This window comes from Rhizopus microsporus (assembly GCF_002708625.1).
Source record: "Rhizopus microsporus ATCC 52813 unplaced genomic scaffold scaffold_7, whole genome shotgun sequence".
NCBI lineage: Eukaryota > Fungi > Mucoromycota > Mucoromycetes > Mucorales > Rhizopodaceae > Rhizopus > Rhizopus microsporus.
This window is the reverse complement of record NW_019671922.1, coordinates 1016281-1035372: the sequence shown is the minus strand read 5'-3', so window position 1 is coordinate 1035372 and position 19092 is coordinate 1016281. Positions and strand designations below refer to the sequence as shown.

The 19092-nt window shown below is 37.8% G+C and overlaps 10 protein-coding genes across 10 annotated transcripts; 4 read left to right on the top strand and 6 right to left on the bottom strand.

The window, feature by feature from the left end:
• Positions 1-143: 143 nt before the first annotated feature.
• Positions 144-1240, bottom strand: RHIMIDRAFT_251307 (uncharacterized protein; the record flags this gene model as incomplete). Its single annotated transcript, XM_023610822.1, has 4 exons — positions 144-175; positions 231-550; positions 610-685; positions 745-1240. The coding sequence occupies 4 exons, from the start codon at positions 1238-1240 to the stop codon at positions 144-146; spliced, it is 924 nt and encodes a 307-aa protein (XP_023466959.1).
• Positions 1236-2594, bottom strand: RHIMIDRAFT_281780 (pyridoxal kinase). The gene is made up of 6 exons (XM_023613022.1): positions 2519-2594; positions 2453-2468; positions 2215-2406; positions 2084-2167; positions 1920-2037; positions 1236-1844 (listed from the first exon to the last, which is right to left on the bottom strand). Exons 1-6 carry the CDS (start codon positions 2579-2581, stop codon positions 1316-1318), a joined length of 1002 nt encoding a protein of 333 aa, XP_023466958.1. The 5' UTR covers positions 2582-2594; the 3' UTR covers positions 1236-1315.
• A 238-nt stretch (positions 2595-2832) lies between these two features.
• On the top strand, positions 2833-5137 carry RHIMIDRAFT_251305 (DEAD-domain-containing protein; the record flags this gene model as incomplete). Its single annotated transcript, XM_023610821.1, has 5 exons — positions 2833-3096; positions 3149-3436; positions 3487-4010; positions 4060-4620; positions 4669-5137. The coding sequence occupies 5 exons, from the start codon at positions 2833-2835 to the stop codon at positions 5135-5137; spliced, it is 2106 nt and encodes a 701-aa protein (XP_023466957.1).
• A 298-nt stretch (positions 5138-5435) lies between these two features.
• Positions 5436-6251, bottom strand: RHIMIDRAFT_251304 (uncharacterized protein; the record flags this gene model as incomplete). The annotated part of the gene is made up of 5 exons (XM_023610820.1): positions 5436-5452; positions 5516-5558; positions 5622-5810; positions 5865-5891; positions 5940-6251. 5 exons carry the CDS (start codon positions 6249-6251, stop codon positions 5436-5438), a joined length of 588 nt encoding a protein of 195 aa, XP_023466956.1.
• A 198-nt stretch (positions 6252-6449) lies between these two features.
• On the bottom strand, positions 6450-7278 carry RHIMIDRAFT_237261 (uncharacterized protein; the record flags this gene model as incomplete). The annotated part of the gene is made up of 2 exons (XM_023608730.1): positions 6450-6521; positions 6580-7278. 2 exons carry the CDS (start codon positions 7276-7278, stop codon positions 6450-6452), a joined length of 771 nt encoding a protein of 256 aa, XP_023466955.1.
• Positions 7279-8885: 1607 nt separating this feature from the next.
• Positions 8886-9888, top strand: RHIMIDRAFT_237260 (uncharacterized protein; the record flags this gene model as incomplete). Its single annotated transcript, XM_023608729.1, has 4 exons — positions 8886-9011; positions 9069-9280; positions 9331-9451; positions 9517-9888. 4 exons carry the CDS (start codon positions 8886-8888, stop codon positions 9886-9888), a joined length of 831 nt encoding a protein of 276 aa, XP_023466954.1.
• A 207-nt stretch (positions 9889-10095) lies between these two features.
• On the bottom strand, positions 10096-10493 carry RHIMIDRAFT_237259 (protein associated with mitochondrial ATP synthase; the record flags this gene model as incomplete). Its single annotated transcript, XM_023608728.1, has 2 exons — positions 10096-10385; positions 10442-10493. The coding sequence occupies 2 exons, from the start codon at positions 10491-10493 to the stop codon at positions 10096-10098; spliced, it is 342 nt and encodes a 113-aa protein (XP_023466953.1).
• A 311-nt stretch (positions 10494-10804) lies between these two features.
• On the top strand, positions 10805-11106 carry RHIMIDRAFT_281770 (uncharacterized protein). Its single transcript, XM_023613021.1, has one exon. The coding sequence runs from the start codon at positions 10879-10881 to the stop codon at positions 11065-11067; it is 189 nt and encodes a 62-aa protein (XP_023466952.1). The 5' UTR covers positions 10805-10878; the 3' UTR covers positions 11068-11106.
• Positions 11107-15112: 4006 nt separating this feature from the next.
• Positions 15113-17089, top strand: RHIMIDRAFT_291738 (uncharacterized protein). Its single transcript, XM_023613836.1, has 6 exons — positions 15113-15255; positions 15307-15609; positions 15662-16120; positions 16187-16635; positions 16687-16743; positions 16800-17089. Exons 1-6 carry the CDS (start codon positions 15210-15212, stop codon positions 16971-16973), a joined length of 1488 nt encoding a protein of 495 aa, XP_023466951.1. The 5' UTR covers positions 15113-15209; the 3' UTR covers positions 16974-17089.
• RHIMIDRAFT_201949 (uncharacterized protein) lies at positions 17071-19075 on the bottom strand (the record flags this gene model as incomplete). The annotated part of the gene is made up of 2 exons (XM_023606580.1): positions 17071-18624; positions 18683-19075. 2 exons carry the CDS (start codon positions 19073-19075, stop codon positions 17071-17073), a joined length of 1947 nt encoding a protein of 648 aa, XP_023466950.1.
• Between the last annotated feature and the right edge of the window lie 17 nt (positions 19076-19092).

The following is a 19092-nucleotide window of genomic DNA, read 5'->3' as shown; positions in this document are numbered from 1 at the left end:
AAAAATGAAATCCTTTTTACACACACAAATAAAAAATAAAAATTCTGCTTAAACAAGAGGAGAGTAGCTCGTCTTGTAGGCGCACTCAGTCGCACAGATCAAATTGGTTTGTCGAGTAAATTATTTTTATTCCAAAAAGACCATTAAAAGATTGCATCTGCGGCCATGCTGCCAACTAAAAATAGAAATATTAGCTATACAATTTATATAAAAATGGCAAAAGGACATACGTGTGGCACCAAAACCCCAGGTGGCAGCATTTGCGACTTGTCCACCAAATTTCTTTGTCAAATTGGAAACCTTGTTTTCTTTCTCTTCTTCATGTGCGACTGCAACAACCGGTGGACCATAAGATTGTGCTGGTGGAGGTGGTTGGTATATAGTGGTAGGAGGAGGTGGATAGGCATAGGGTGCACCTGGGGTGGCAGGATATGAGGGGACGTTATTATTATAATTATTATTGGCAAGTGCATTATTGTTATAGAGATGATCATTTGAAGGTTTAGCAGGAGGCTGGGGTGTCCAAGGACGTTTTGCTTTAACAGGAGGTCTATTTACAAAGCATGAGCCAGCTGCTCTCTTTAAAAAATAAATAAATAAAGCACTTACGGTAATTTCTTGACATGGTTTTGAGGGAATATACCGGTCTTGCCATGAGTTGTTCCTTTCCACCAGTCATCGTTCACTAATATAAATCATTGTAAAATCTATACACGTTGTTATATGTATTCAGCATCATCTTACCATATTCGATGACTTCAATAATGTCTCCTTGTTTAAATGATAAGTCAGTAGTAGGGTCATCCCCATGGTAATCATATAATGCTTCAGCAGTAGCAATCACATTGCTATTGTTCTGTTCCGCATAGGCAGGAGGAGGAGGAGTTGTATGAACCTTTTCAGGTTCAAGCTGTCTAGCATTAACAACAGGTAAAGGCATGGCTATAGGCTGAGGTGACCAATCATTTGTACGTCTGACAGACAACTTGGGACCATTGCTCACTTCTCTTGGTTGTGGAGGAGTCAATTGATGTGTAGTAGTGTTTGAATTTGATTTACGTAAAGGTAAAGGAGGTCTAGGAACGGTATCATCCACAGCAGATATATGATTGGGTAGTAAAGCAACGACTTCCTGATATGTTTGATGTGGTAAAAAGTTGTTATCTTTTAAGAATCCTAAATCTCTAATGATTGACTCCAATATATAGTTTGCAGCCTGTATATTCGATTCTTTACCCATTTTGTTTTGTTTATAAAAAAAGAAAAAAGAAAAATAGATTGAGATAGTCTTAAAAAAGAACTAATATCGCTTCCTTTATTGTTGATCAACGTTTATGAATTTTATTCTATCCTTGCTTCCAAGCTGTGGATCTTCTATAAACTTTTTTCCTTGAATTAATAATAGCTCATGCTTATGTACTACTTTCGCTTTGCTTGGTTTAACTTGCTTTTCCCATTTTTCTTGATAGTATTGCTGATAAAAAAACGTATTTCTTGTGATTGCATTCACACTACAAACAGCTTTATACGCTGCATCAATCAATGTATTCTCTATGCACCTAGCAACAATCAATGATGAAAACAGATCTCCTGTGCCTGTAAAATATCCTTCGTAAGTAGGGAATGAGATCAAGTATTGTTCCATGTCTCCGTCTGATGTCACTTGACTCGTGAAACAATAGAGTGACTCATCTGTGCTGCTCTCAAGATGGACTTCTTCTGGGACGTCTTTGAGAGGTAATGAAAGTGTGGTGATGATCACATTACGTGGACCAAGGGAATGAAGCTTCTTTGCCACTTGACACGCATCTTTTAAATTGGCAATCTTCATTTCTGATAATAGTCTACAAGAGAAAGAAAAGGAGACATACCAGGTTATCTAAGCTTTCTCTTTCTTTTCTCTCTCTTTCTCTTCTTACTCTGCTTCAAATTGATTAGGTGTTATAAAATCAGCAATACGAAGGATATCTCTATACAAAGGAACTATTTCAGGAGCAACATAAAGCGCACCTCCATCACCCATGACAGTATCACAGACTATACATATATATTACTATGAGTAATTCTTTTTCTATATGTTTACCATATATCAAGTTTGGATTCTTTGATTTCAACTTTTGAACCATAAATTCAATCTTTTCCAAAATAGCATAATTACCAATGTAGCCTTTTTATATTTGAGTATTATTTCTCTTTTTATAAGACACAAAATACCTGTCAACACATGCGTGTATTCATCCGTCAACTCATTCTTTTCTAACCCGTCAAATAATTCCTGCACATCTTCTGCAGTAAACTTTTTGCCTGTCCAAGAGGGATACCCGGTATGGTTAGAAAATTGAACAGTGTTGAGTATGTCTACATCATATCCAAGCGTTTGAAGTGGAAAAACCGCAGCCTTGTTTCCTAGAACAGGGTTAAAGTTGTACTTTATTTGGACAATATGTTTTACCACAATAACCAGAAACCTATAACAACATATATGAGCCATAGAAGGCGACTTTGATACTATTTTTACCGTGTGAGACTGTATGCTTAGTACTCTCTTTCTTGGTTCAAATGGATATTCAGTGAATGACATAACAAGAATGAGAAAACAGTAGAAAAAAGAAGCTGTAACGGATCGTCTTTTTGTACTCCCTACGTCACACACTCTCTTTCTCTTATCAGTGATGTGCGCCGATGAAAAGCTCTCATTTATTGTGAGTGCAATACTTTATGTTACGCAAATAAGCAGGACTGTTATGTGACCTGTATTTTAGAAAATTAATAGAAAAAGAAAAAAAAAGTGTTTCCCTTGACAGATCTAGAATCAGACAAAGAAAAATAGAAATGAGCGATGATTTTGTAATGACAATAGACGACGACGATAATGTCGTTGTTAGTGAAGAAATTGTTGAAGAAGAAGTTGTTGAAGAAAAAGCTGAAGAAAAGAAGAGTAAAAATAAGAAGGATAATAAAAAGAGAAAGGCACCTGAAGAGGATCAGGAGGAATTCAACAATGAATTCACCTTTGCCATGGACGGTGGAGGCGCAAAGGGACTCAAAAGCGGCTGGGACTTTACAACTGCAAAGGGAATGCTCAAGCCAAAGCAGGTACAAAAGTGTATATATAATGGAACAAACTGAAACTCATCTCCTTAAAAAGAACGATATTGACAGAGTGACGATTGATGATATTATTGCCAGAAAGAAACAGGAGAGTAAGAAAAAGACTAAAAAAGTAACAGAGAAAGAAAAAGATGAATTTGTCGCAAGTGAAGAAGAAGACGATGATACCTTGGAAGCCAAAGATACTGACCAAGCACCCTCTGATTCTGAAGAAGAAAGCTCTGAAGAAGAAGAGAGTTCCGAAGAAGAAGATGATGATGACAGTGGTGATGATATTGAAATGGACAGTGACGAAGAGGAAAAGGAAGATGAGGCAGAGATTCAGGTACATTTGGATAGTCTATATTGAATGCAATATTAATTTATTGTAAACAGCGTAAAAAAGAATACTTTGCTGATGAAAGCGAGGTTGATAGACAAGATCATGTCTCTTTTACTTCCATGAATCTTTCTCGACCCATCTTGAAGGGTATCAGCAACCTTGGCTTTATCAAACCCACCAAGATCCAGTCACAGACCATTCCTCTTGCTCTTATGGGCAAAGATATCTGTGGTGGCGCTGAGACAGGTTCAGGTAAAACCGCAGCCTTCATCATCCCTATCCTGGAACGTTTACTATACAGACCTCGTCAGACACCATCTACACGTGTGCTCATTCTCTGTCCTACTCGTGAATTGGCTGCACAAGTTCATGACGCTGCTGTCAAGTTGGCGGCCTACACCGATATCTCTTTCTGTTTGTGTGTGGGTGGATTGAGTTTGAAGACACAGGAACAAGAGTTGAAGCTGAAGCCAGACGTTGTTGTTGCCACACCAGGTCGTTTAATTGATCATGTACGCAACACCTCTGGATTCCACTTGGATGCTTGTGAAATCTTGGTTATGGACGAAGCTGATCGGTAAGTTATTGTGTATAAATCAACTGTAGACAACTCAACATTTGATTAGTATGTTGGAAGATGGTTTTGCGGATGAATTAGGAGAGATTATCAAGTCATGTCCCCAATCTAGACAAACCATGCTTTTCTCTGCTACAATGACAGATAATGTCGATCAATTGATCCGTATGTCTTTACATAACCCTGTTCGTCTGTTTGTGAATTCCAGCAATCAAGCTGCATCTCGTCTTGTGCAAGAATTTATTCGTATCCGTCAAGCACGTGAAGCAGATCGTTCAGCTGTACTTCTTGCATTATGTAAAAAGACGTTCAAGACCAAAGTCATCATTTTCTTCCGATCCAAGGCTGCAGCACATCAAATGAAAATTTTGTTTGGACTCATGGGACTGAACGCAGCTGAACTCCATGGTAATCTGACGCAGGAGCAGCGATTGGAAGCATTAGAAAGATTCAGAGATCATGAAGTAGACTACTTATTAGCCACAGATTTAGCTGCTAGAGGTTTGGATATCAAGGGAATTGAGACAGTCATCAATTACAATATGCCAACTCAATTCGCACAATACCTTCATCGTGTGGGTCGTACGGCAAGAGCTGGTCGAAACGGACGGTAAGTGTTTGTTGATGTGTTATAGGACACATACTGATAATCTTCAAGATCCGTCACTTTGGTAGGAGAAGCAGACAGAAAAATGTTAAAGATGGCCATAAAATCAACTGCAGGATCACAGGTCAAGAACCGCGTTGTTCCTGCTGAATTAGTTCAGAAATTCAAGCTAAAGATTGAAAAGTTACAGAAAAAGATCAAGGAAGTTTTAGAGGAAGAAAAGGAAGAAAAAGCAATTAGAAATGCAGAGATGCAACTCAAACGAAGCGAAAACTTGATAAAACATCAAGATGAGATCATGTCACGACCTGCTAGAACTTGGTTTCAATCAGAAAAAGACAAGAAAAAGGCAAAACATCAAGCCACAGAACCAAAACAAGAAAAAGTAGAAAAGAAGACAAAGAAGGATAAATATGAAGGTATGAGCAGAAGAAAGAGAAGAAGATTGCAAGCAATGGAAGAAGAAGCAGAAGAAAGAAGGCTGCAAAAGGAAGAGAATGAAAGCAAAAAGAAGAAATAAATTCTGTACTTGTTATACCGAAAATATGGTTTTATTTAACAGATAATATTATGAGTCACTCTCGGCGTAGGCTTACCTGCCACGCCAACGGGATGTTGAGGATTGTTCCTTTGTTGATCGACATACTGTTTACTGTTTACTCCTTCATCATGACTCAAGGAGAAACTTGAACCGAGTTTATTTGGATAAGACATAACGGAGGAACGCTCAGCAGGCGGCTGATATGTAAAGATGTTGCGGGCGGGAGGAGTATTTGACTCAGAAGCGCGTACAGAGCGTGTCACTTGGTCTCCTGAATCTACTGGACCAAAGATGCTTCCTCGTACTATTTAAGTGTTGGTTTAAACTAGAATTTTTTTCCTTGACAAAGTAACTTACAGGGTTGGTTTGAAATCGAATGAGAGGGCGATGGCGTGTTCGGCTGTTTAGTTTCGGTAAGATAACATTATTCATCTCCTTTTTAACATTTGCCACGCCTCCTTACCTTTTGTTGTTCATGCAAGTGTTTCAATGGAACAGTGTTGATTGTATAAAAAGCATCTACTTGTTGTTCTCCAATGACTGGCCATTGTAATTTTTCAGTAATGACCTTGAGTTGCTTTAATATTGAGGCTTGATCCCAATGGTAACGAATGGATTGGATCTTATTGTTAACAAACGTAACCGAGGTCGACTGCAGAGCCACAGATCAGTACTGTATTTGGTGATATACAAATATTATACTTACGACAGGGAATTTGACAGTTGCATTAAGCTATTAACGTTAATACCATAAAATGCAAAGAATGCATCTTTAACTTACTAAATATCTTGATTCAATACCAGGCACTAACCAACTACACTCTCCAGTATGAAAATGAACTGACCAGATGGATTCTTCCATCAATCTATCATTTGACATGAGAGTATTGAATACAATTTCTTTTATAGGATTGGATTTATCAGAAAAATGAGGATGTAGAAAGAATTTGCGTATCTCGGCATTTCCTCTGGCACCTACAAAGGTAGGAACGAATAGAACAGTAGCATCTTGTGTATAAAGGTCAACTGAGGTACGTTTATGCTTGAATGCTTCCCATAATTGTTGTGGAGGAATGTCTGGTTCTTGTAACATTAGAAAAAAAAAAAGGATGAATAGGGAAAAAAAGAGGGGAAGGAGAAAGAGAGAGAGCTGTTCATTTATATACTTTTTTTGTTCTTTAAGGAGCAGCATATACAATGCTTTCTTCCCCTTTTTGACAATAATCATAATGGGAACACAAGGAGTATCATTATGAAAAGAGGGTTTTATTTTTTTAAGGTTAATTACAAGCTAAGGTTTTTCACAAGCGGGACAGCATCGTCCATAAGGCCGTCTGTTGTCTAATGATTTTTGCTCTATTAACTTACAAGAAATATTGTTTAGTAAACCAAGAGAATAATAAATACACATATTAACTTACATCGTGAGTAGTTAAGGATCTTGTTTGTACCATTTTAGGTTTAATATGATGATTGTTGTGGTACTCTGGACTTTCTTTTGTGAGAGATGATTCGGAAGAGGATGAGCGAGAGGCAACAGAGTTTGCAGTACTTGATATAGGAGTAATTGTCTTTCTTTGATGATTATGATGACTATGATGCTTGTGGCTCTTTTGAGTAGGTGCAATTGTATTTTGAACTGTTATTTCACGTTGACCTGTGACACGACGTAATGTATGCTGCTTTTTGTCCAATATGTTGTTGGATAAAGAGCGTACATGACCCATAGGAGAAGGAGGCGTATTATGTTGACGGGAGGGTTCCAATACAGGAGATGTTTGTTGAACCGCGGACGGAGAAGACACTTTTCTTTGACGAACATAAGTGGGCGTAGGAGAAGTGATAGGTGAGGAAGGTGATACTAGTGTATGACAAGGTTTTGTTATTGTTACAATTTCTTGTGGTTCTTCTTTCTTCTTTCCATTATCAACGCATTGACCTCTTTTCTTTTTATGCGTTAGATTAGCTATTTCATTCTCTACGTCCAGTAGACGCGCCATATTATCAAGAATAAGTAAGGCAAATAATAAGATCCAATGAATGAATTGATGAAGATAACTCTTGGTATTTGATTTAACAAGTGATTGAACAATATAAGCTTGCATTTGAAGTAATACCATGGCTGTGATAGATGGTATATAAATATCTTCTCTGTTATTTAGATCATCTTGATCAAACAGATCTGATTTTACTCTATCATATAAATTACTTCTTGATTGTTTTTTTATCATTTTATAGATATTAAAAAAAATGAGAGAGAGAAAAAGAGTGAAAGAGGGTAGTTTGTTTATTTATACAGAGGATAAAAAAAAAGGGAGTACAAGTGTTGTAAGGGGGTGTGGTTGTTTATGCTTCAAAAGTAAGCCCTTTTTCTATGTTTATGAATGACTTCAATCAAGCCTATTTATTTGTAGTCTTTGTTTATTTTTTATATGTATTTAAAAAGGATAGAAGTGGTATCATCATTTCTTTATTTTACTCAACATCATCTCTCGTTCTTCCCGTAGTTGTTCGATCTGTTCTTGTATTCTTTTAATTTCATCATCTTTGTTTTTTAATGCATCCTTTTTCTCTCTCAACATCGTTCCATAATAATATCCACAGGGTACCGTGACTAGTGCTAAGATCGTAAACAAGTTTTGCTTCACCAATTGAAGCATTATCAAACCTATTCTGAGAAAGAGAGAAAAAAGATACAAAAACAGGGGGTTAGAGGCTATCCCATTTCGGATTCAAGTTCCGAAAATGCAACTCTGCATGCAGTTGAATGATTGAAAGCCACAATGCAGGTTTCTTTCAAGAGGATCAATAGAGAATATCCGATGAATAGGATCATCATCAATTATATATTTTATTACTTTTCTTCTTTATCTAATAAGCAAAGGTACTAAGAAGATGCCTTTATTAAATCCATTGCAAGTAAGGTCATTTTCAATTGAATTATTAGTTTCAACAACAGCAATGGGAAAAAAAAGAAGAAGCTAAATTAAACAACCCTTTGCATGGCCATGAAATATCAGAGATAAAGGCAGTTTAATATATATTGCTTAGTTAACTATATGACCTATACTGATATTGATGCTCATCAGTGTGGTTCTATCATAAAGTAAACCATTTCATAATCAATTCATCAACGTTCCATTTTCTTTCCTTTTTTCTAATGTCAAGCGATCCGTCACACAATCTTTTGGTACAAATTTGCCCAAGTACAAAGTCTTACAACATGTCACTTTGTATACGGTCAACGAGTGCGCACTATTCAATGGCAAAAGTGCCATTAGTAGTAACACCACTCGCAATTACAATAATTATGGTAAGAGAGACTGTGTTACAACTAGTAAATTTACTAATGAGAGGATGTAAGCATTTGTTGTAAGCAGGTTTATAAAAGACCACTTTTTCAATTTATAAAGACGTTATTTAACTCCAAGTGTCATTCTTTACCATATCTCACTCATTGTGTAAACAGGAAAGATCAAACCGTACTCTTACGCTTGTGTAGAGGGCTTGTTTTTGATGGACATCAGAGAGAATAAAGAGCTGTCAATAAAGCAATTAAATAATAATCGTCCATCCTTAACGCTGTTAAACATTCCTTTATGCCTGATGTACTTTTCTTTATTTTATTGGCCTGAGTCTAGCGGAGAGAGAAATTGACTTCCTCAATGAATTAGACTTTTTCTCTCTTCCTTCCCCCTCCTTTGTTTTTTTTTTGGGTACTAACAAAATGGAAAGTAATGGATTCCGTAACACACCTGTTACGAAATTATTAGTACCTATTGTAGGTGGCTGCTCTAGTCTTGTCATTGCTTATAATTCACGTCCTAATTTACAATTACCAGTTAATTCACAGGTAAAGAAAAACAGAAGAAAAAAAAGTTAAAGCTCTTAACACACTTTTTGTAAATAGTTTTTGAAAATATTTGCTTCACAATGGATGTTTCCTAGCATAGGTACTACTGTTGTCGGTACCTGGTTGATATATCGCATGAAGATTATTGAACAAAGATATGGAAGCTCTAAATATGCAGCCCTTATCTTTATTTCATTTATAGCATCTACACTTCTTCATACAGGAGCCTGGATGACAGGCTATCCCAAATATGATGCATCTAATGGACCGTAAGTTATGATATAAATGGGTTATGGGTGATGCTTATAGAATAATCTAGCTTTGTCATCATTTGCTCTGTTTTATATCAATTTTATAAAATAGTACCCGCAAGCTACCAAACACGCATGATGGGTGTAATGATCACTGACAAGACTTATGTTTATCTTGCAGCAGCTCAGGTAAAGTGAAGAGAATATATTAAACATAGCGAGTACATAGACTTATACAAGAAAACAAAAAAAAGCTTGCCCTTTCAAACTATTTTCCTTCCTTCTTATCCTGCTTTTGTGGTTTACTTATTGGATCTATTTATGATAATACAGCAATCAAAAAGTGGCGATTTCCTACAGCCATTAGATACTTTACTACAAAATATCTGTTGCCCCTTTTAGGTACACACAAGCAAAAGTCAAGGACAGAAAACAGAAGTAGTCATCGAACCGGGCAAATGCAAGTGAAGGAAGAGGATGTACAGACCATGTTGGCCATGTTTCCAGACTATACAAAACTTGAAGTTGAGAGAGCATTAAGAACAGCTAAATCAGACTTGAACCGTGCAGCAGATATTTTACTAACACAAACATCGACTGCAAGTAGCAGTTCAGCTGCAAACTAAGCCCTCTTCTATTTAATTTATAAATCTACCATAGAACCCATCTTCTGCGTACACTCATAAACATCAATTCTACTCTAAATCAACAGTCCTTTTGAGTGTCTACAAAAAGTGCTTCTTTTATCACAAAAGTCTTTAATAATAACCAACGTAAAGTGTATACAAATTTAAATATTTCTTTGTCTTTTGTTTAATCTCTTTATCAATCATTTAATGGTGAGCAGACTCTTCAGACTCGACATTGTATCCAATCAAATTTCTACGGCCAACGATTTCACCAATAAGGAAGAAGGTATAGATTTCAGCAAAGATGACACCACCCTTTGCGACATCAGAAAAGGTCAAGTTCTTGAGATTCTTGATCTTTAAAGCATTTTGCACTGATTGCTGGGCTTCAGCAAACTGTGCCCCGGAAGGGAAAGCCATGCCTTCCTTCTTGTATACTTGTTTGGCAATTTCAACAGCAACCTTTGTGTTGTAAACAACGGGCTTTTGAAGAGCTGTATTCACGATTAGAAAAGTTAATATTCCTTTGAAACGAATCTTATCTTTTTACCCAAAGCTTTGTTGAGATAAACCTGAGCACAGCCAATGAATTTTGAAGCCATTGTTATGAATAAAGAGAAAGAGAGGGAAGTCAAAAAGTTTTTGAGAATGAGGGGGTCCCAAATCAATTCGCCAAAAGTGAAGATAAATGCTATGAACGCCACCTAATTACACCCCAACATGATGACGTAGAAACAACATTTTCTGCTGTTGAAGACGATCTTCAACACTATTTTTCCTTTTGACAAAAAGCTCTTCTTTAGACAAAGTAAACTGTGAGATGATGAGATAACTTGAAATGAGTGGCTATAGCACCGCCATTGATTGAATTGCAGAAAATGACTTTGATATTCGTGTGATATTTGTTAAAGATAAATCATTGAGGCATAAAAGTCAATGGAACAAAAGAATGATGTGTTTATTAAGTAAAGTCCTATTGACTTATATATGGTTGTTAGGACTTTACACTCTGTGGGGATTTCATTTAATGCCAAGTGTTACCTTTGCATTTATGTAAGTGAGGCTTCTAGTGCAATGGCGATCAAGGTGTTCAGGCTCCCTAACAGCATCAAACACTTGGACAAAGAAGAAGCTGAAAGAATTGTTCAAGCAAGATATGAACAGTCTATCTTTTGAAATGCATCTGTTCGAATACGGGCAATTCAAGCTTTGTTAGCTTTGCCCTTTTTGCTATTTGGCGTGCTCATTGGAGATTATCTTTGATGGCACACTTTCTTTCCTTCCGTACTATTTCAACGCAAACGCTCTTTACTCTGACCACTTGAAAGGAGATGGCCATTTTGGCCTGACTTGATTCTCTCTTTTATTTTCTTTACTTACAAAAGTTCATCGTTTAAAATAATACAATTTCTTCCTCTTTTATTTAAATAAAAGTTAACTTACTGGTCCCCATAAAGAAATTATTATCCAATCTTCCATTTACAGGCAATGAGACAACCTCACTTCACTCTGAAATGACAGAACAGCGCAAGAATGTGGCACACAATCGTTTAAGTTATGTACTACCTACTGAAAAATTTCTATATCTTTTAACAATAGTTCAGCATGTATATGACCATTCTCTATCAAGAGAGTAAGCATGCTTTGAAATACAAAAAGAGATAATTGAAGTGGAAGGCTTAGTAAAGACTATTTTCAAATTGCTAGAAAAGATGGTTGAGACGTTCCCCATGGACAATCTTGGAGAAAAAATCAAAGAAGACGATCTGAGAGATAATGAGTATATGTAGAAAAAGAGAGAAAAAGTACGCTAGTATTAGAGCATATATCCTAATATTAGTTTTATTTGCCACCAAGGTGCATTCTGGGGAGGGTAGCGATAACTACTCAGGATTGTTTAAACAAAAAAAAAAAAAAAGGAACGGAGGACAGAGAGAACCCAGAACACAAGAAGAGGCAGTTGAGGAACGTTCCAGATACACACCAGAGAGCAAAGAGGGCGGGACAAGCGAGTCAGATCAAAGATCATGACGACAGGCTAGTTTTGATTGGTGAATCTTTGAACACTCAGAGGGACACTTGATAACTGCTGTAAAGAAGCAAAAAAAGGGCTCAATTAAAATAAGTTTATATATGTTTTCTTTTTCAAGTAGGGTATCTAGGACAAAGAAATCATGTCAAATAGGAGCAATCTACATCGTGACCATTCAAGAATATGCATTGCCAAAAATGACTACATGTTCCTTGATTTTATGGAGAAACCGAATAAAGAATTTAAGCCTTTACAAAGAGACTAAGAAGGACTATTTCTAGTATTATATTAATTTCAGCTCCAAGACAGCTCACCTGTTAATATTACTGTCAAATGGGATAGTGAGTCATATTCTTTTTGTATTTATTATTATTCTGGTAACATTACAACGGTTTCAATACGACATCTAAATTTGGAAGACACAACATTCAGTCTCAGTAGCAGCGTCATTGTTTTTTGGAAATACAGTATAACATTACGAAGGCGAGAAACCTGGAAAGATTTCTGTAGCAAAATGGAAAATAGGGATTATACTAAAGCTATTGCAGGGTTGTGTAAAATACGTAAAAACAGAAACTTAAAGCCTTCTTTTTCTACCATAGAAGGCTCAGAACAGGCAGCTGAAGTAATGGCTTCGCACTTGCAAACGATCTATTCAGGACGACCACTTCAAGATATGGACAAAGATCACTCGTTGTGGTATCACTCCACTCCTTTTTCGCAAGATACCTGCCTAATTTTACTAGATGACGTCTAAGATGCTCTTAGACAGTTACCACCTAAGAAGGTGCCAGGCACTGATCATCTCCGGCAAGAGATGCTCGCTCCTCTACAGCCCGCACATGCATCTACACTGCTGTTTCTGTTTCAGCTATGATGGACATGACCTTACACACCTGCTGACTGGTGTTTGACCCAAGTAGTACCGATTTACAAGAAGGGTAGCCCGAATGAGCCTGGCAACCATCAACCCATTAGCCTCACGTCTATCTTCCGAAAGCTGTTAGAACGTAGTATCCATCACTTTCTGATTGACCACAGCCTTCCTTTGGACATAGCCCAAGGCGGGTTCCGCGAATCTAGAGGATCATTAGACCAAGCCTTTTGTTTAGCAAAGATATGTGACATTCTCCGTCACCACTATCACATAACCTCAGTACTGGCATTCTTGGACATCAAGTTAGCATACGATACTGTGGACCACCGTCAAATATGACACACACTAGAAAAAAACAGTACCTGCAGCACTCGTTAGACTACCGCGAAACTTGTTTGACGAGGTCCAAATAGAAGTGTTGCTCAACAATGCAACATTCACCCGCTTCTCGCCAGTCACCGGTGCCCTACAAGGGTCAATTCTCTCTCCATTTTTGTATTCTATGTACATTAACGAGTTATCTTGCCTTCTGCGCCCACAACCTATAACCACGGATGTTTTCCCTACCGAACTTATCCTTCAGTTGAACTGTCTCCTCTATGCTGATGGTGTGGTTCTCATAACTGATATGGCCGACATACCAGCTCTTCTCAAGTCTTGCAAAGATCATAGCTACAAGCTTGGGTACCTATGGAGCCCAAGTAAATGCGTTATATTAGTTCCAACGCAACTGTCTCCAAATTACGCCCTCTATAGTGAACCAATTCCAAAGCAACCTTCCTTTCCTTATCTCGGAATCCTCTTTCGCCCTGGTGGCTATCTTGATGCTGTTGCATTGGTCAATCAAAACAAGACCAAAGCCCTTGCCACTATGAACTAACTCTCAGTTATTGGTGTACACCTTAAAGGCTTTTTTCCTCTCCTTGGTACCGCTTTTACAGCCACATTGTTCGTGCTCAACTGGAATACGGCCTGGCCATTACCAAGGTCACCACATTCCTTAGCAAACAATTGGAAGATGCCCAAAGCGTCTGTTTGCGTCGGATTTTCAGCGACTCTCATACATCTTCCACCATGATAATGCTACATATGCCGAAGCTACCAATCTTGCAGGAACGTGTTTATACTCTGCAATCTCAGTTCCTCTTACGCTCCCTTACTCTTCCAGAAGATGCTCTGTTACACCATCTTCTTCCACTTATCCGCCAGTCCTGAAGTCACTCCCAATAGTACAAGCTCTCTAGGTCTCCCATTTGGAAGAGACGTCCCCAACCCAGAGTTCCTGGATCGTCGCTCTTTACGGTCGATACAACGAGAATACCGCCAATACAACCTCAACAATAAACGTTCTATGCATGCCTCCGTTCTTCTTACGTACTGTCGCCCAACTATCTCTCTCGACCCTGTCCTATGGTTACCTATGTTCAAGTCTGAAAGAATTCGCTGCATACGTTGGCGTCTTGGCCGGCTCCTTAGTAGTCGATACAAAACTTGCCCTCGGCACCCTGGCCAACCCTTCATAAAAGCCCATACCATTCACTGTCTCCAAATGCACCATAGACTCATGACGACCCAAACCATTTCTGATCCATTGTCCTTCCTTTTAAATATGCTACCTACCAAGAAGCCCCGCTCTCCTAACACAACACTCGCGTGGACCGTCCGCTGGCTAACTATATGCAGAACCCTATATGAACTCGATTACCTATATCACGCTAAGCTTTCGACTACCCCGCCCACTCACTTCGGGCAAAGACTCTTAGAATGACTCCTCTCTTCTCCTTCTCACTAGTATATCTTACACTTGACCCCATTCGCTTCTTTCAAAGCATTTTTACCTTTGATCCCAGAAGAGTTTTTTAGTCACCACTATCCTTCCTTTCTGAACTGCCTCGGGCGGGAAAGATATAATATTACAATCATGCGCCCATTAGAGATGTTAATTATTTATAAATAAAAATTTGTTTAAACGTATAGCATTGCCAGCGATATTTATTCCATATGTTGTACATGTATGTGTTTTTATGGCTAAAACGTTCCCTAAAGAATCATTTGTGTGCCATCATTTTACAACTATTTTTCCCAGAGCGAGTCCTTTAGTAAAAAAAAAAAAACTTTTATTCTATACTCATTTTTCCTTTATTCAACTCCTTTTTTTTTAACTCGCTTTTACAAGCCTTGAATAAATCAGTCATTATACATCAAACAATAAGACGACATGACATCAATGACTGCAGTAATGCATTAAACCTTTATGTGCCTGGAGGCTTTGATTGGATAATACTTTCGGAGACTAACCGGGTAATATTTTTCCTCTCTATTTTTTTCCCAGCTTTTAAGCAGCTGTCCTCTCTCTGTCATTTTCTGCTTTTTTTTTTCCTCTTTACTTGCATTAATAACACAAAGCCTATGGCAGTCATATCATTACAAGAAGTTGAAAAACATAATACTAAAGGTACACCAGGATCATATAGCATCAATCAAACTGTTTGTTAACTTGAACTAGATGATATCTGGGTTATTATTCATGGGAAAGTTTATGATCTCACTAATTTCTTACCTGAACATCCCGGTGGTCAGAAAGTGATACTAAAATATGCTGGAAAGGATGCTACCGATGCGTTTGACCCTATTCATCCTCCTGATATCATTCAACGCTTTTTATCTCCAGATGTATGCAAAGGAGAAGTTGATCCTGAAGCACTCGCAAATGTTGAAAAAGTGGAAACAGAAGAAGATAAGCGAGTTAGAATTGCTAGAGAAAATATGCCTCGATTAGAAGAAATGTATAATGCATTTGACTTTGAAGGTAACATACAACCCTTTTTCTCTTGTATCAAGAACTAAACATGAGCATATAGCTGTTGCTAAGACCGTGTTAAAGTCTGACGCGTGGGCTTATTATTCATCGGGCGCCGATGACGAGATCACCATGAGGGAAAATCACAATGCTTATCATCGTATCTGGTTTAAGCCTCGTGTCATGGTCAATGTGAAAGACGTGGATCCCTCAACGACTATGCTCGGTACCCGCGTTTCGTTTCCTTTGTATATTACAGCTACCGCATTAGGAAAATTAGGTCACCGAGAAGGTGAAGTGGTCTTGACAAGAGCAGCTGCAAAAAGGAATGTGATTCAGATGATTTCAACCTTGTCATCCTGCTCTTTTGATGAAATTGTGAACGCCAGTGTTCCTCATCAATCACAATGGCTACAGCTCTATGTCAATTCTAATCGTAAAGTCACAGAAACCTTTATTCGTCATGCTGAAGAAAGAGGAATGAAGGGTTTATTTATTACAGCCGATGCCCCACAGCTTGGTAAAAAAAAAATAGGATAAATAAGTGCGGATTTTGTTTATATTGATCCATATTATCAAATGATAGGCCGTCGAGAAAAGGACATGCGTCAAAAGTATTCATTAGATGCTCCGGAAGAAATTGAGCGTAGTGCTACCGAAATGCGTCGAGATGAAGGTGCTGCACGGGCTATTAGTAAGTTTATAGATCCTTCTTTGTGTTGGGATGATATAGCCTGGTTCAAGAGTATCACAAAAATGCCTATCCTTATCAAGGGAATACAAACACCCGAGGATGCTGTCCTTGCGGCAAAACACGGTTGCCAAGGTATTGTGCTCTCTAACCATGGTGGTAGGCAACTTGATTTTGCTCCTTCTGCAATTGAAATTCTACCTGAGGTTATGTCTGCTCTCAAAAGAGAAAAGCTGGACGAAGGATTTGAAGTATATGTGGATGGTGGTATTCGTCGTGGTAGCGATATCTTTAAAGCCATAGCACTAGGTGCTAAAGGTGTTGGCATTGGCCGCCCATCACTCGTAAGTTGCAGAAAACATACACACTAAACATATCTCTTATATCTTGTATAGTATGCTATGTCATCCTATGGAGAAGCAGGTGTAGAACGACTTTTAGAATTATTACAGGTAAATCCTATAAAATACCGTTTGTATATAACATGTGCTAATATATATAATATCAGAACGAGTTTGAGATGGTCATGCGTTTGATGGGTGTGACTTCCATTGATCAGATAAAGCCTGAAATGGTTGATATTCGAAACTTACAAGATCATTTTGTAGCAAATCCAAAGGACTATTTGGGAAGCTATGCTTATGATAAGATGTATCCTAGAACACACTTTTCCAAGTTATAAAAAAAAAGAGATAATAAAATTGTATCTCTTACAAAAACAGAGAGAAAGATTCTAATTTATAAGTTAACATTTTATTTCAAATGATACAATAAGCCTATCATTGTTTGTCATTAGCTGAAACAAAGGAAGAAGAAGAAGAAGTGCCTGCTGTTTCTGTATTGGCAGGATTTGACATCAATAGCTCTATTTCCGTCAAACAGTTGTGACATTTAAACAACAGGGCGCTTTCTAAGCTATATTTGTTCTTTGCATGTGGTCCAGCACCTACATTGAACTGTCCTTTTTCACTTGCTTTGATAATACTCTTTACAATCTCTTGAGCAGCTTCATAATTCTCCTGCATGACCATCATGCGCGCTTCCTCGTATCGAGTAAAATAGTATATATAATGATCCAATTGTATCTTATTTGCATTATCCATGACATAGCGGATAGATTCTTGATACTTTTCTTGTGCATGGCTCTCTTCTTTACTATCACTTGATCGACTCATCAGTTGACGTAGCAAGATAGCGCGGAGATAGTGACACAAACAAAGATCATCATAGTAATTGAGTGCTTCTGTTGGTTGAGCAGTTGTAATTAATTCATGTATTTGCTTGTCTACTCTTTCTACATTTTTTGACACCAAATCCTTGTTCATGAAATCAATGGCATTAAACGCATTCAGTGTCTCAAGGTCAGGAAGTATCAATCTGTTGTTCTGTGCAATGAATTTACGAGCCTTTCTTGCTACAAACTTTTCCAAGGGAATGGATTTACCAGCAATTTTTTGCTTAGCGCCTGTTACTTTCTGCATAATCTCTGATGCTTGTTTCATCAATTCCCTGTATTCATCTGAACCTGGATTCTTTGTAGATGCTACCATATAAAATGAAAGAGCCTTTAAATAGCTGTAAACGGCTTTAGACCAGTTGCTTTCCTTATACAAAGTGGTATAGATCTTATTGCTAGACTGCCAATCTTGCTGTAACAAGCTGATCAAGCCAAGTTCCCAGTAGCACATGTGTTGTAATTGTTTCCAGTCCTTTTGAGTATCAATCGCCTTTTGGAATTGAGATTTTGCTTCATCCAGTTGACCCTTTGCGCCAAGTTGTCTACCAGAGAAATACAAGAAAAATACGCCTGATGGATATAATTTCAAGTTGTATTCAAGGACTCGTTCGGCTAATTTTTCATCAACATTGGATAGAGGAATTAACTTTGACAGTATAATATGATAAAGTAATAGAGCCATATCACAGAATTGTCTACGTAAACCTTCGTCTGGTTCTTGAGGTGGTGGTAAACCTTCGTACTCTTCCCAACCACCCACATTTTCCAATATTTCTAAACCATAAGCACGATCACTTGTAAACCCAATGAATTCAACTACCTTCATAACAGAAGCGGGTAAGAGTGATATCATGATATGAAATAAACCGACACCAAGTGATACACCTGAGGTAAAGTGATCGTCTAGCTCGAATCCCGTGACATCTTTTCCTGCTGCTGCCTCTTCTTTTACATGTATTAAGAACTTTTGTAGCACTTTATAAGTATTATAACTCGATCGAACATGAAGGCCTTCTCTTAAGAAAGAGACAAAGCTTTCATCATGAATGATACAAACAAGAGCTTTCAATAAGTATGATTCGGCAAATATTAGTTCCTACAGATTGTATTGGACACATGGATCCCAAATTGATATTCCGTTTTTATATACTTACAGCATGGCGATGCAATCTAGACATATTCTTTATGTCTTGAACAGAAAGCCCTTTGACCCATGTAGTTATGCTTCCTACCCAGCCAGAGTCCTTTTTTCTGAATGCATCAGCTAATTGAATTGTTTCCTTCAAGGCATCAATAGCAGCTTCAATATCAGTTTGTTGGAAGGTCATTAAACTTTTCAAGAACAAAATGAACGCATGACCCAAGGAGTGATAGAGTGATGAGTAGCGCTTTGGACCCAACATGCTTTCTGCCTCTGAAATTTGTGAATTCAAAAATAAATCCATTGCCTTGCGTACTTCAATGATATCTAATAATAGGTTTTGCTGCGCAATGTCCCATTGCTTTTGGGTTATATTTAATGTTGCAGTATCCGTTTTGTCTGTCATGATCATCTCCTCGGAGG